The sequence below is a fragment of the Equus asinus genome, chromosome 21 (genome assembly GCF_041296235.1).
Source record: "Equus asinus isolate D_3611 breed Donkey chromosome 21, EquAss-T2T_v2, whole genome shotgun sequence".
Classification (NCBI taxonomy): domain Eukaryota; kingdom Metazoa; phylum Chordata; class Mammalia; order Perissodactyla; family Equidae; genus Equus; species Equus asinus.
This window is the reverse complement of record NC_091810.1, coordinates 80741380-80756850: the sequence shown is the minus strand read 5'-3', so window position 1 is coordinate 80756850 and position 15471 is coordinate 80741380. Positions and strand designations below refer to the sequence as shown.

At 51.0% G+C, this 15471-nt stretch overlaps 1 protein-coding gene across 1 annotated transcript in view; it reads right to left on the bottom strand.

Moving 5' to 3' along the window:
* Window positions 1-15471, bottom strand: part of BFSP2 (beaded filament structural protein 2) — a 64364-nt gene that overhangs the window by 31166 nt on the left and 17727 nt on the right. The window contains exon 2 of the mRNA XM_070493195.1: window positions 675-757. Within this exon, the coding sequence (XP_070349296.1) occupies window positions 675-757 (83 nt within the window). The remainder of the gene's footprint in view (window positions 1-674; window positions 758-15471) is intronic.

The window sequence follows — 15471 nt, the reverse complement described above, 5'->3', positions numbered from 1 at the left end:
TCATGGGTCATAAATAGAAGGTAACTATAAAAATAAATATGTAACTATTAAAAATAAAATGTTTATCCTTCTACCACTTAAAATGATCTCATCAACGGTATACACGCCTTATTTTAGGAAACACTGAATTAGACCTCAGAGGTGGTTCTCAAGGCTGGAGAGCTTTAAAAATACTGAAGCCGGGCCCCACCCCCAGGGACTGGTTTCACTTCTCTGTGGGGCTTGTGCACTGCATTTCTAAGCACCCCAGGGAATTCTAATATGCAGGCATGATGGAGAAGCATTGCTCTGAAGCAGTGGCTCTCAAAGTGTGATCCCAGGACCAGCAGGATCAGCATCATGGAGAATTTGTTAGAAATGTATATTTGGGGCCCCACCCCAGACCTATTGAATCAAAACCTCCGAGGGTGGGGCACAGCGATCCCAGGTGACTCTGAAGCACAGATGATTTTGAGAACCCCTGCTCTAAACCCAGTGACCCTGGGAAAAATCTCAGAGCCCTTGGGACTTAGTGTGTATCTACAAGGAGGGCTTGAGCTGGACCATCTTGGCTCAGATTGTCCCGGGGCCTCTGTTATCCCACCCCAGCCTTCCAGGAGGTGGGAGGTGAATGCTCCAGGTCACCCAGGAATCTGGGCGTGGGGAGGGACTATCCCCTCTGCTGCAGAGCGTACCTCTCTTTAAAGTCATCTGCACCCGCCTGGATATTCTCCGTGTGCAGCATGAGCCGGGCGTTTTCCAGGACTGCTTCTCCCACCTGCAAAGATCACACATAGCAAAGGAGACAAGGTCACTGCACGCTTGCCTTCACTTCCCACCACGACTCGTGCTGGGCTCACAGGCTCTGGGGAACCTAGAGCACCTTCCTTAGAGCAAATATTTTTAGAATTCAAGTGTGCCTTTCTAAAAATGGGGGCAGGAGATAAACAATAAAGCATAAAATCTTTATGTCTTTTTTGTGTGTGTGTGTGAGGAAGATTGGCCCTGAACTGACATCGGTTGCCAATCTTCCTCTTTTTGCTTGAGGAAGATTGTTGCTGAGCTAACATCTGTGCCAGTCTTCCTCTATTCTGTGTGTGGGATGCCACCACAGCATGGCTTGATGAGCAGTGTGTAGGTCCCCTCCTGGAATCTGAACCCGCAAACCCTGGGTCACCGAAGCGGATGCATGAACTCAAGCACTACGCCGCTGGGCCGGCCCCTGGATGTCTTTTAAGGGATTTTAGAGGAGAAAAAGATTACTCAAAGGCAGACTTGTTCAGAACCTCTGTCACAATGGTGCGCTTTTGACTCCCCAGCAAAGTTTCTGTCTCCTTCGATGAACCTTCACCAGCCTGACTTAGTGGCTCTTAACATTTTCTGGTCTTGGAGGCCTTTGAAAAGCTGATGCAATCTCTAGATCAGGGCTGTCCTACAGAACCTTCTGTGATGGTGGAACTGCGCTCTGTCTGTGGTGCCCAACACGGCAGCTGTGGTGACTACTGAGCACTCAAACTGTGGCAAGGGCGACTGAGGAACTGAAAGCTTAATGTTATTTAAATTCAACTAATTTAAATGTGAATAGCACATGTGGCCAGCCGCCACTGTATTGGACAACGTGGCTCTAGAATTCGTCCACCCACAAAACATCCATGTGAACACACATTGTGATACATTTCAGGGGTCTCACGGAGCCCTGAAGAGTGGTTTTCCAAACTTGGCTCTTTAAACCCCTCAGGGTCCCCCACAGGTGGGGACTGGGGAAGGTGGTTCTCTCTTTAACCCGAGAAACTTCTTTTTATATATGTAAAAGTGCAAATCACTGTTTTAAGCTATTGTCAGTTCTTTTACACTTGAATGTGAATGAGTTGCAAGCTCTTTATTGACCAGGAGGAGGACTTCTGGCACCAGAGGTCATAGAGGGGAGGAGATGACAGAGAGCTGGGAGGGAGAGACCCATTTGCCTGCTCCCCTCTGTGCCCCATAGCCGGCTGGAGCTGAGAGAAGAGTAGGTTGCTAGTGGGAAATTCGATGAAATGAAACAACAGAAGACGACCCTATGGGCACAAGGGGGAGCACAATCCTTCTCTTACCAGGAGCTGGAACTTGGCCCCCCCACCCCTGTGCTCCCTCGGTTTCCCCAACAGAGCCCTATCCCACTGTGTTGACCTGGCCCCTCCCCAGGGTGAGTTCCTTGTTCATTGCTGCCTCCCCAAGGCCAGGCTTGTGGCTGACTTTCTATAATACCTGTTGAAAGTATTTTAAAATGTACCCAGGATTTTGCTTCTATTCAGGTGTGGTGAGGCCAACAGATCAGGAGATGACTGACACTGAAAAGATCATTTGTTACTCACAGTTCCCAAGAGGATGGGGCAGCCACACCAGGCAGGGCCATGTGGGGAGGCACCAGGGTTGGTCAGGAAGCAGAGGGGTGAGGAGAAAGTATGGGCAAATGGCTTTATTGTGGTTTTCACGGGAAGCAAAGGGCAAGGCAGGGTAAGCAGCTAGGATTGGATAGTTTGAATAATTTCAGTGGTCTCTGGACTGGAGGGTTGGTCCCTAGTTGTTTGGTACCCAGACCTGAGATGATTAGGGCAGGAGAATATTGCCTCCTGGAGTATAGAGCAGAGAGAGGAGGTAGGTAGGGGTATGGACCTAGGAATGACTGGTTTGCATACGGGAGGCGTGCTCACAGGCAAATGGTTTACCATGTCTAGGATTAGCTAGCCCTGCAAGGGGCAATCTCTCCCCATGAGTGAGGCCCCAGATGCCAGAGCATCAAGAGTACAGAAAATAAGAAAGTGTAGCTAATGCCACTGATTATAGTTCATCCAAAGGGCTCTAGCCCTGGAAGGCCTCTCTGAGAGCTGGCTTTGGCTGCTCTGGCCGAGCCCTCGCCTCCTCCTCCTTTGGCCGCTGCATCTCCCACATTCAGAAGCCCCATTCCCAATCTCTGAACTCTCAGTGATGCCATTTTGCAGATGACGAATTAGAAGCCCCAGGCGATCGCCTTGCTTGATTTCTCACAATGATGCCTGTGGCAAATATTTCCCCCTGGTGTGGGACCACAAGCGTCTAGACTGTGGGTTCAGAACTACCACGGTAGAGAAGATGGCTTCAAAAGTGGTGTAGACCAGGTGGCCATGCAGGGGCAGACGTGCGCCTGGAGCTTAGAGAATTTGGGAGACTGGCTTTAAGAAAAAGGATAAAAAATGACCGATACGAAGGGGCGTGTACGAATGAAGGACCCTGAACTTAAATTCTTCACTTGGAGCAGCTTCGTTTTGTTTATCTGTTCCTGTTTTTTAAACCTGGGACCCAGGGGGTGCAACAGAAAAAGTAAAACTGAAAACAAAACTCTGGGGCGTGTGTGGGATAGATGTGTATCCTACTTAGAGTCACACAACTCTGGAAAAGCAGGAAGACGGCTGGAATGCCATCCCCCCAAGTCCCGGCGCCGGGAATCAAGGCCGCTTGCATTTGCATGGCTTTCCTTCTTCGCTGTGCTTTCCCGGCGACCACAGCACCGAGCGGGTGAATTTGTACCGTGGCCCCAGCAGATGGCAAACTCTTTAAATAAGAGGCTGCCCGAGCCAGCCGCGAAGTCGGCAGGAAACGCAGCTGCTGGAAGGCGAGGTGAGGGGCGCCGCTCCGTGTCCTTGCTCCTCGCCCTCCCTCGGGGTTGGGGACAGGAGGGCTTCCCGGGATACGCTGTCCGCGGGTGTGTCCTAGGAGGTCCGTGCAGCGCTGGCCTCAGGGACGCTGGAGCCCTCGCTGCTTTAGCTGGTGTTTAGTCACAACCAAGGGTTCCTTCAAACCTCAGTGAAGGCTAATTATATGCCCCGACTTGCCCCAGTACGGTCTGCTGGCCCTGCCCCGCCATCTCCTCCGCGGGCGGGATCCTAAAATAAACGGCCAGCCACGGCGCAGCCACCGAGAGCCCTGCGCTGTCCCGCGTGCGCCCCAGCCTCGCGGAGAAAACATCCTCTCTGCTGTTAGTGGTGGCTCAGCCTCCCCAGCTGTGCAATGGCCAGCCAGGCGGCGTGACAGGGCCGAGGACTGGGATGGTGGCCAAGGCCACAGGCAAAGCTTGGAGCCTGCAGTGGAACAGGGAACATCTCGGTCTCTACCTGGGAAAGCTTCATGAAATCCTCCCCGGGACTGAGGAGGAAAGGAAGAGGGAAGGGAAGTCGGACTCAGTGACCGCGTGTCCTGCCCGCTGCTGGAGCTGGCGGCTTGTAGCGGCCACGAGCGCAGATCGTTACCTATTGCAGGCATTTTGCGAGCCAGTTGTTAAATAGCCACCGTGAAAATTTTAATTTTGTGAACTTATAATTATATAAATTATGTTAAAAACACAGGTAATAAATACTCAAAATACAAGGGTCATAAATACTCATCACTTCCTCATTGTGTTACTACGTCAGATGGTCATCTCGGCTCTTGAGGTCACTTGCTTCCACTGTACCTGTGTGGTGGAAACACTGTATAATCGTGTGCTACTGGGCGTCTCTTCCCAACTCTTCATTCAGTGACAGGCTGTGGGTAGCTTGCTATCAGCCCCGTGAGAGTATTTACACCAGGGAAATTGGGAAATATTTAGTCATGGAGAGCCGATTGTTAAACAGATAGCAGCCCAGCGATGGGGCCCCACGCTCTATTAAGACTTAACATTCACGACTTCGCTAAATGCATGCCACCCTCTGATGCCGCGACCAACATACCCATTTTACAGACGAAGATGCTGAGGCTCAGAGAGCTTAAGTAAATTGCCCCAAATCACACAGCTGGGAAGCAGCAGAGCCAGAATGCCAAACCAGACCAACAGTGACTCGAAGGTGTGCATATTTTTGTCATCAGCTTTGGAAACTAAGAGGCACATCAGAATCAAGAGAGACTCTAGTGGAGGATTTTCTGTCTTTTTCCTGTAACAGAGAACTGTCAGGACTCCTGGTTCCGTCATGAAGATAAAGAGATATCTTCCTACCAGGTGTGAGGATGCTAACCAAACCAAACCAAAGCTAACCTAACCGAACCTAACCAAACCAAACCTAACCAAACCAAAGTGTCTCCCACTCCAAACCCCTGAGCTTCCTTTTCAGAGCCCTATACGCTGAGAAGAGCTGGGGGCTGACCTGCGGCTCCAACTCTGAAGGCCTAGAGGACTCGTCTCGCCGAGCCCTTTGCTGCAGGCCCAAGAGAAGGAGGATCATTTGTATTTAAAACTGCGAGAGATGTACGTTAGCCATGTGGTCCTCTTGGATTTATGGCTGAAGCAGATGCAAATTAACTTCGCCTCTCTGATCATCTTTTCTTTCCAGGAGGGAAGGCAACAAAAATAATTACGTGTTAAGATGTACAGTCAGTGGCCTGATGCTGCGAATACAAGTGTACTTACTCGTGACCCTGGAACCATTCTGCCCTCTTTTCTAGTAGGAAGAAAGTGTAAACTAATGTGATAGTAACACTTAAGAGTAGACCCTGGGGATGGGCAGGCTGGCAGTTTGCACGTGGCACGCGGGGAAGGCCAGCAGAGGAAGTCTTTGTCTCTCTCCTTTTGCTCAAACTGCTGGAATCCTACCATCAGGGTGACATGACTTGTCACCAGGTCTCCTGTTAAAAAGAGATACTGTTTGCCATAGCAGCGTTAGTGGGAAGTACTCTGTGAGATTAGGTGGTCTTGAGAGGGTGGGACTCAGGGCCTGTCCCCTTCATAGCACTTTTAAAAGCATTATCAAAGTTTTGCTGGAGTGAGAAACAGAGACGCCTTCGAAGCATACAATTCGGTCTTGGGGAACAGGAGGGTTGAGTACCAGGAGGATGGGCAGTCGGAGGTCCTGCTGCCGTGGGGTTTGTTCTGAGAGAGATGGTGCGGGAAGGGGACAGGGAGGGGCTGACCACTGGCCCGCATCAGCCTGGACTGCTCTTGGGTTGGCACGCAGCTCCAGTTTACCTCCCTCGAGCTGTCTTCCTCTCGCCTCCACGTGGAGGCTTCCTGCGTATACCTGAGACGTGTGGTTCTCAAAGTGTGGTCCCTGGACCGCCACCATGAGCACCACCTGAACCTTGTGAGGAATGCAAGTTCTCAGACCCTGCCTCGGATGTCTGAACCTCTGGAGGTGGGGCCCAACAATCTGGCTTTAACAAGCCTTCTGGGCGCTGACGGTGCACACTCCACTGGAAGAACCCCTGCTTTGCACAGACCTGCCTCCAGTGCTGCTCACACTGCCTCCCAGGCTGCTCCTGGAATTCCTCCTCGTCTGTTTATCTAGAACACCTTTTGTTTTACCACCTCACACCCCTCACCCTGCCCCTGAGAAGCCCTGCCCCACTTTAAAGCTCATCTCCAACATGGCTTCCTCTGTGAAGCGTTTCATTCTCCCACTCACTCACTCTCGCCTTCATTTCTTCAGCCCATGACTGTTGTTTCCTCTGTGCCAGGCTCTCTGCTGGTCGCAGGGGAATGGGCAGCTGTGGTAGGAGACACAGTTAGAAAGGTAGGCAGGGCCCATCACAGAGAGAAGGCCTTGGGGATGAGGGAAAGGAGGTGGGATTGACTGGGAAGCCATTGAAGGGTTTTGAGCAGGACACAGGTGTGATCTGTGTGCTACGCGGATCCCTGACTCCAGCGGGAAGGGAGGATTGTGGGATGCAGGAGGCCACGCCGAGGGCCCAGCCAGGGGCTCCTGCAGTAGTCCAGGGGAGAGGATGGCGGCCTTGACTAGGGGGTTGTGGGGACAATGGACAGAAGCAGACAGGTTTACCACATATTTAGGGGTGGAACAGTGGGTTTTGGGTGATGGAGCAGTCACAGGGAGAGTGAGAGGAATCGAGGCCGACCCCTAGGTTTTCAGCCTGAGCTACAGGGTGCCTGGAGGGGCCTTTGCTGACTCCCGCCTCCTCCTTGGATCATTCCTGCATCAGGGCCACTGCCACCCCTGTGGCACACGCCCCTATCGACCACACCTAGTAGACAGTGACAGGGTTGCTTATCCTTGAACCTAGCTCACTTGTTTGGACCAGTTACTTGGGTAACTCTAAGGTTTGGTTTCCTCTCCTGTAAAATGAGGATGATAATACTCCTTGGCTGGTTGGGAGGAGTAAATGAGCCACCGCATGTGACGCACGTGGCCGGCTGCCTGGTGCGGAGCCGGCGTTCCACAAATGGTAGCCCTTGTTGTCACTGTCCTCTGTCTCAGTACAGAGCAGTCGCTCAGTGACTGGCGAGTGCGTTTGGTGGGTGTGTGCAGTCTGGCACTGCTCCCGCTCCACTGCACGGGCAGTTCAATGAAGATTTCCATCTAGCGGCTTGATTTTTTTTTTCTTGTAGTTTTTCCTGTCTGTAGTCATTTGAAAAGCCCTGGTCACTAGTACCATGATGAGGATTTTATCCCTTCCTGTCGCTGTCCTCACTCTGGGTGTAGTTATTAAAATAAATGGGGCTGGGCGTGGCGGGGGAGGGATTTGAGCACCACTGTGTTTTAGAAAGTCGAGGACAAGCAGCGTTTTTAAAAGGGTATCATTTGGGCCAAGGGTACGATTCATGCTTCCCTCGGAGTTAAAGATATTGGCATCCCAGCGGTTGGAGCTGCAGCTGGTGGGAAGGAAGTGGGCAGGACCCGGCCCTGGGGAATTAGACTCAGCTGCGGCAATGGCAGGAGGCAAGAGTTCCTGGAAAGCCTTCCCACGTTTATCCGACTTTCAAGTTCAGGGAGGATGCTCAGCATGACTTGCTGCTAGCAATTAACAAACGAAGTCATCGTCTGTCCCTAGTATCCCACAGACACTGCTCCTACCAGGACAGCGAAGGCCGCCATGTTACCAAGCCAACAGATGCTCTGTGCTCATCGTGACCTGCCAGCTGCATTTGTCACAGATGCACCTTCCTCTCGTGGCTTCCATGGCACCATCTCTCCTGCTCTTCCTCCTGCTTCGTTGACCATTCTTTCTCAGTCTCCTTCACTAGGTCTTTCTCCCGTATCTGACCTCTACATGCTAGAGTTTCTCGGGATTGGGTCTTAGGCCTGTTCTTTTCATCCCTCAGTGATCTGATCTAGTCACATGGATTTAAACATATGTGCTGATGACTCTGCATTTGTATCTCCAGCTCGGAACTTCCTCTCAGCTCCAGACTTGCGTTCCACTCTCTCCTTGACATCTTCTCTACTTGGCTGTTGCTCAGACATCTCAAATGTAACATGTCCCCAAATGGAATTTGAGATTTTTGCTCTCGAATCTTTTCTTTCCCCCTCCCCTTTAATCTTCTCTGTGTCAGGAAACAGCACCAACATCCATCCAGAAACCAGGGAGTCTTGACATCTCACTTTCTCTCATCTCCCACCTCTAATCCAACACCAGGTCTAGTCAACTCTACCCCCACAATGTATCTCAAATCCATCTACTGATCTATCGCCATCTCCGCTGATATCGCCCTGGTCCATGTCACCATCATGCTCTCCCATACCAGTGCCACATCCTTCTAACTCCCTGATTTGTTCTTCCTTCCTCTAATCCCTTCTTCATCCGCTTCCAGAATGATCTTCTCAAACTCTTCACATCAGACCATGTCACTCTGATTAAATTAAAACTCTTCAGAACTGTTTCTTAGGATAAACCCAAACTCTGACAGTGGCCTCCGGGCCCTGCATGCTTGTCAACCTTCCCATCACTCGCAAGGCTCCAGCCATGCTGGCCTCTGGTCTTTCTGGACCATGCCAGTCTCTCTCCTGCCTCAAGGCCTTAGCACCTGCCGACTCCTCTGCCTGGACCACTCGTCTGCTCTTCTTTGCATGGGTGGCTGCCTCATCCTGATCACTTTACCCAAGGAAGAACCTTCCTTTACTCTGGCCCTCTCTGCCTTGTTAAAATTCTCTAAACACTCACCACAGCTTGAAATTATTCTCAATTTTTGTTGGTTGGTTTGAGTTATTATCTCCGTATTTGCCACTAGAATATAAACTCCTTGAGGGCAGGCACCGCCTTTCTGTCCTGCTTGCCGTTCCCTCCCTGGCACAGTGTGGGGTACAGTAGGCGGAAGGTGAACTAACGAGCCCAGCAACAGTGCTCCTCTTCATGGAGGACAAGGCAGGAGAGAGCTGATTGCACCTGGGGTTACCTTTGGCACCTCCCTCTCCCTCATCTCCTAAGAGACAACCATCAACTCCTCACGTCGACGTGCCCAGTCCACTCCTGCTCCATCATCCAGCTTCAGGCCCTGAGCATCTCTTTCCTGGTTTAACGTGATAGTCGTTCCCTGGGGATGGAAGGTACGAGCCCAAGCAGCGGGCTCAGACTGCAGCTGCGAGTGGAGTTCCGGAACATGTCCTCAGGCGATGGAGAGAATTCTGAGCATTGTCCCCAAGACAGTTCGCCCCCAAGCACAGTCACAGCCACTGGGTGTCCAGCAGGAATCAGGCACATCTGAGGGCTAAGCCGGATCTTACTTCGGAAGGCCAGGTCAGCGGACACGTCTGAGTCTGTGCTGCAAATAAGCCTTGACCTCATCATCAAACTGTGCTCTGGACGAAGAAAGGATGTCCTTGTAGAAGAGGTCACATGAGCACCGAGTCGGGGGCCAGAACCGCTGGGTGCTGTTATCCATCATCACTGGGCAGTCAGGAACGCCCTGGTCCCTAGACGTTGCCCTCTGTCGTGATGAGGACCAAGTTCCTTAGGAAGCCTCTCCACCCCTCCCAGTTGTGGTTCTGGACTCTCCTATCATCCTGCCTCCACCCGCCTGGGAAGCGGGAGGGCTTGTGTGGACAGCAGGAGTCCGTACTGGACACTGAAGAGGTTTACCCGCCACTGGCTATTCGTATGTCGTCCTGGGCGCATGTGTCGGAAGGGTTTGTTTGTCGTGGGCCAGCCCTTCGGGGCCTAATTGTCTCCGGGTGCCCAAACAAAATCTGAGTTTTGAGCACCAGACACATCAAGATTGAGTGACCCTCGGAGGGTCTCTTTAGACAGCCAGCTGCTCTCCCGCTGTGACATCTCTTTCTCTTTTCTAGATTTGGAGCAACTGCTTTCCAGCCTTTCTACTGGGATGAACTTACTAGGAAGCAGATTTGAACTCACCTTTTACTGGGGGTGTGCTCTTGACTAACCCCTCACAATGTGGGCCTTGCTCTTCTCTCTACATTCATCTCTTCTTCACTCCCCTGCTATGAACTGAACTATTTTTCTGAACAGCCTTAGGCCTTTCCAGCTTTGAGACCTTGACTCATGCTGCTGCCTCTGTGTGTCATGACCTAACCACACCACTCGGCCTCCATGCTTTCCTTCTTTGCCCAGTGAACTCCTATTCATCCTTCAAAACCCAGCTCAGGCTGCACTGGGCATCCTCTGTACACCCCGTATCCCCTGTGGGTATATCTCTATCACTGCAGTTGTCATGCTGGAATTTATTCTGATCCTTTTTCTGTCTTTCACCACCACTGACCTGTGTGTCTCCAGGACAGGGACAATCTCTCATCTCTGCCTCCTCAGCACCCAGCTATGTGCCTGGCACACAGGTGCTCAGTAAATATCTGTTAACTGAGGAGATGGGGCAGCCAGCAGAGGAGAGCAAACTAACACAGTCATTTAAGGCAGAGCAGAACCAGACGTGTGGAACTAAGTATAAGATGGCTGAGAAGCAGAACCTACAATTTGGAGCCAAAGTTTCTTTATAAAACCCAGAATTGAAGAAACCAAACAAATCAAACCCAAACATTTTTAAAGCACTTACCATGTTTTGTGCCACGATAAACCCTTCACAGGCAGGACCTCATCTGGTCCCTTGACCCAGCGTGAACGGTCATATTAGTTATTTCCATCATACGGACGAGGAAACTGAGGCCCAGCGAGATCAAGTAATTTGCCCACAGTGCTGAGTGGCCCAGCGGAAGTTACTCCACATCTGTCTACTCCACAGCCCACGCTCTTTTTCTCCTTTTTAAAAAAAATTTTTATTATGGGAAATTTCAACTGTATAAAACTATATATAAAGGGAGAGAGAGAGTAGATCATGGCCCCCCATCTCCCCACTTCACTCATCAAAATCTCACAGCTCAACTCCCACCCACCTCTACTCCTGAGATGACGTAGATATCACGCCATCTGTGAATGTTTCAGTAGTCCACGCCCTCTTTCGTACTTCTTGTGTTTTAATTTAAAAATGATCAAAGCAATACGTATATTTGATTTAAAAAGTTAAACAGTACAGAAAAGAAACGCTTGTAAAGAGGAGCGCTCCCCTCCCCGGCCTCTTATGCCAGCAGCTCCAGCTTCTCATCTGTCAGAGCCTGGCCCGGATTTCTGCACATTTCTTGATTGTCCAGAGACCAGCCCGGACATGGTTGTTAACTCCCCAGCAGACAAAGGAAGATTTCGCGTCCTCACTTTTCCCACCCTCTTTTCCTGTATTTACTGGCCGCCTTGGTAACTGTAAATAATAAAGCTCTATTTCTTGCTCTATCAGTCACGGACAGTGTCTTTCTCACACTTACTCTCTCAGAATCACAGATGTTTTATTTTCTAAGGTCAAAAGAGAAGACGAAAAATCAGTTTAATTACTAAACTACTGATGTCTGTGTGAAATATGGGTCCTTTCTGCTAAGAATTATGACATAGGTGCCTGACTGTCAGCAGCTATGGGCAGAAAGCCAAATGGTTTTATTTCCCAACCGAGCGTCCTCAGGCCTGCAGAATGATGTTAGCGATTTGATTATTTTTCACGGTGCTCCCCTCTCCAGGGCATGCCTGCAAAACCCACACGCAAGAGCTTGCTGACCACCGTGCTGGAATCATGAGTCTAGCAATAAGTAGCTCAGTTTCTTCTCTTGCAAAACGAGGCAGCTTTATCTTGATAGTACCCAGTACACAGTAATCGCTTAATAGATGTTTGTTAAATGAATGAATAAGTGATATACATTTAAAGAGCCAAATGTGTGAAATAACACTGAGAAACCATCAGATTGGCAAACCTTTGGGAGGTGAGGCTATGAAGAGAGCAGAGCTCTTACAGTGTTTCTGGGAAAGTAAGTTTGTGCAGCCACTTTGGGGAGCAATTTGGCAGTGCCACAGAAAAGCTGATGACAGGCACAGCCCCGTCCACTCCCAGGGACTGACCTAGAGCAGGGTCAGAAACTTTTTTTAAAGGGCCAGATGGGAAGTATTTTAGGCTTTGTGGGCCTACAGTCTTTGTTGCAACTACACAGCCATGTCCTTGTGGTATGAGAGCGGCAGCGGACCCTCAGTACGCGACTGGATGTGACTGTGTTCTAATCAAACTTTATTTACAAAAGCAGGTGCCTGGTCGGATTTGGCCTGCCCCTAGTCTGCCCACCTCTGACCTAGAGAAATCTCCTGAGTGTTCATGAGGTTTAGGTCCCCTCCTGTTTGTGACAGAGAAAACTGGAAGCAACCTACATCTGTCAATAGGAAAATTCATAACCTATGGTATATATACAATGAAATGCTACAGGTATCAACATGGATAAATCTCAAAAACAAAATGAGGAGTGAAGAAAGTGAGTTGCAGAAGGAAATAGTACATGATAGTTGATTTTATGTGTCAGCTGGGCCATGGTGCCCAGCATTATTCTGGATGTTTCCGTGAGGGTGTTTTCAGATGAGATCAACATTTAAATTGGTCGACTTTAAGTAAAGTGGGTTGCTCTCCATAATGTGGGTGGGCCTCATCCAATCAGTTGAAGGTCTTACTGGAACAAAAACTGACCTCGCCCGGAACACTAAGGGATCTTGCCGACAGATTTTGGACTTGAACTTGAATATCAGCTCTTCCCTGGGTCTGGAACCTGCTGACACCTTGACCTTGAACTTGGAGCCTCCATTATCCTGTGAGCCAATTCCTTAAAGTAAATCTCTCTCCGTTTACAGAAACATCCCATTGGTTCTGTCTTTCTGACAACCCTGATTAATACACAGTATAACACAATTTCATAGAAAATTGAAAATCATGCAGAACAATCCTATAAAGGGTTTGCCTACATATACAGTAAAACTGGAACAGCATTTGTGGGAATGATAAACGCCAAATTTAGAGCCGCGGTGGCCTCTGGAAAGGGAACAGAGATCTGAAGGGAGCACGAGGGGGTTGCAACTGTGTCCAAAACCTTTGATTCCATGTTATAAAAAAAAAAAAGGGTCTGTAGCAAATAACATTAAGGCTGACAATTTAGGATGTTGGGCACCCTTTTTAGGTCTTCGAACTACTTCATAAATGAGGAATAAAACGAGATAACCAAAACACCTAGGAAAGGAGAACGCAGCGAACGGCGCGAGGTGGGGCTCTAACAGGCGCGGAGGGGGACTGGAGGCGGGCGGGTGGAGCCGGGGGCGCAGAGATGCGGGGCAGGGGAGGGATCCGAGCCCAGAAAAGGCCCCCTGGGGCGGCAGGGGACGAGGATGGAGAGGGATTCTGGGGCCTCAGATCGCGGGCGGGGACCAGCGCAGAGTGTGGGCGCGGCAGCGGGGCGGGCGGGTCGCGCGGGCACGGTCACAGCGGCGCTCAGTGTTCACCCGAGGGTGGCCCCGCAGGGGCTCGTCCCCGCCTTCCCTCCGCCAGGAGCCGTCTCCTGGGCGCCCGCCGAGCGCAGGGGACGCGATGAGGCTGAAGCGGGTTCCAGCGCTGGTTTCCCGTTTCCGGGGGCGGCTGCTGAGCGCACTGTCAGTGCCCCGCCAGACCCTCAGGGAGTGTTTTGTCCCCACGGGTCCCTGTGCTCATCCCTTCGCAGTCAGCCCCTGGGGTGCTTCTCAGTCCCCGGGAGTGGTCCCTCGGGGTGACTGACAGGCGTGGGGGTGAAGGCCAGCGCCCCGGCTCCGAGGTGGAACCTGCCCGCAGGGTCCCCCGCCGGGTCAGGCTGACGCCAGGACTGCGCCCCAGCTGTTACCTTGCTCCCTCCTCCCTCACAGCTGTCCCCTGGAAGCACCTCTAGGAGATGTCACCTGCTAAAGAATCCTAGACTTGGGCTCTGCTTCTTGGGGATCCACGTGAGACAAGCGTTCTCCTCAGCCTCCTGCTCTTCATCCCAGAATCCCTCTGGGGTCAGGGTGCCTCCAGCCATGGTGTGTCTGGAGTGGAGCTGGGCACACAGCCTCTGGAATCAGACCACTTAAGTTGAAAGTCTTGTCTCTTAGCTGAGTGACCTTAGAAAAGTTACTGCTCTGTGCCTCAGTTTCCTCAGTTTAAAAAAGGGGGTCATGACAGTATTGGCCTCTTAGGATTGTTGTGAGGTTAAGTGAGTTAAGATACATGAAACCTCCCCAACAAATTGCAGCATAGAGTAAGTGCTCAATAAATGTCGATTTGGTTACTCTGCACTGGGACTAAAAGGACACTTAAGGGGCAATGAAGGCATAGATGTGCTTTACCCTGAGCCTGGGTCTGCAAACCGTCTCTCTCAAGGAAGAGCTTTCCACTCCTTTCTTCGGCTTGCACTTTGGCTGCATCCAAAACAGCAGAGGGCGTGGGCGTGGGAGAGCAGCAGGAAAGAGCCTAGCCTGATGTCCTCCCCTCCCCAGGCCTTGGGCCCTACCTGGGGGCGGGGGAGAGAACAGGGTCAACGGGTTGAGTAATATACTCACTGGGCAGTCTATTTACCGAATTGAGACTGGGTTTTGCGACTTGCAGTGAGCCGGGAATGTTTAGTTATCTATGAGTGAGCAGAAAATCCAGGAGACCATCCGTGTTTTCATCCAGGGTGGGAGACAGTATTTACCGCCCAGCGAACAGGCTGAAAGAAGTTCCTTTCAAACCAAGGCTGCTTTTATAACTTTACATCATGAGTCCCTCCTGTTCAGCGCCTTGCCATCCGTCACCCGCCCAGCACTGTGCTTGGCCGGCAGCAGGCACTCAGCAAGGTGTGGGTTTATTGACCTGTCATCCCTTGTAGACCTCTAGGTCCTGGAGTCCACAAATCTTGACTCTACTATTTGAATCCCCACAGTGCCTGGTGCAGAGCAGACCCACATTCAGTGCCTGACGAACGAACATCATAAAACCGAATTCTGTGCCAGTCGCATAGCAGCTACCACGACAAACGTTATCCTGCGAGACTGCTGGTGAGGAGGGGGACAAGGCCAACACACGCCGACATCACTCAAGATCCTGTCCTCACATGTGACACCAGTCCCGCCCATGGACTGCGGGCTGCAGCCTGATCTCTGACACTGACGAAGCTTTTCCCACTCGTGTTCTTCTCGTTAACTTTCACAAGCCTCGGGACCACGATGGTGGGTGCAATGATCTCTCTCCTTTTGCAGATAAAGAAGCTGGAGGTGGGAGAGATTAGGGACCTGGGCAAAGTGTTTGGTGAGCTGAGACTGGGTGAGACTCGGGACCCCTGACTCTAAACGCAAGCTCTGACCTACAACCCAAAGCCACAGAAAAGGCACCTGAAAGAGAAAGCGGGTAGGGGGGTTTCTTCCATCACCAATGGAAGCAGGAGGGGATAAGAACAGACTTGCTGGCTAATGTATGCAAAGTCTCAG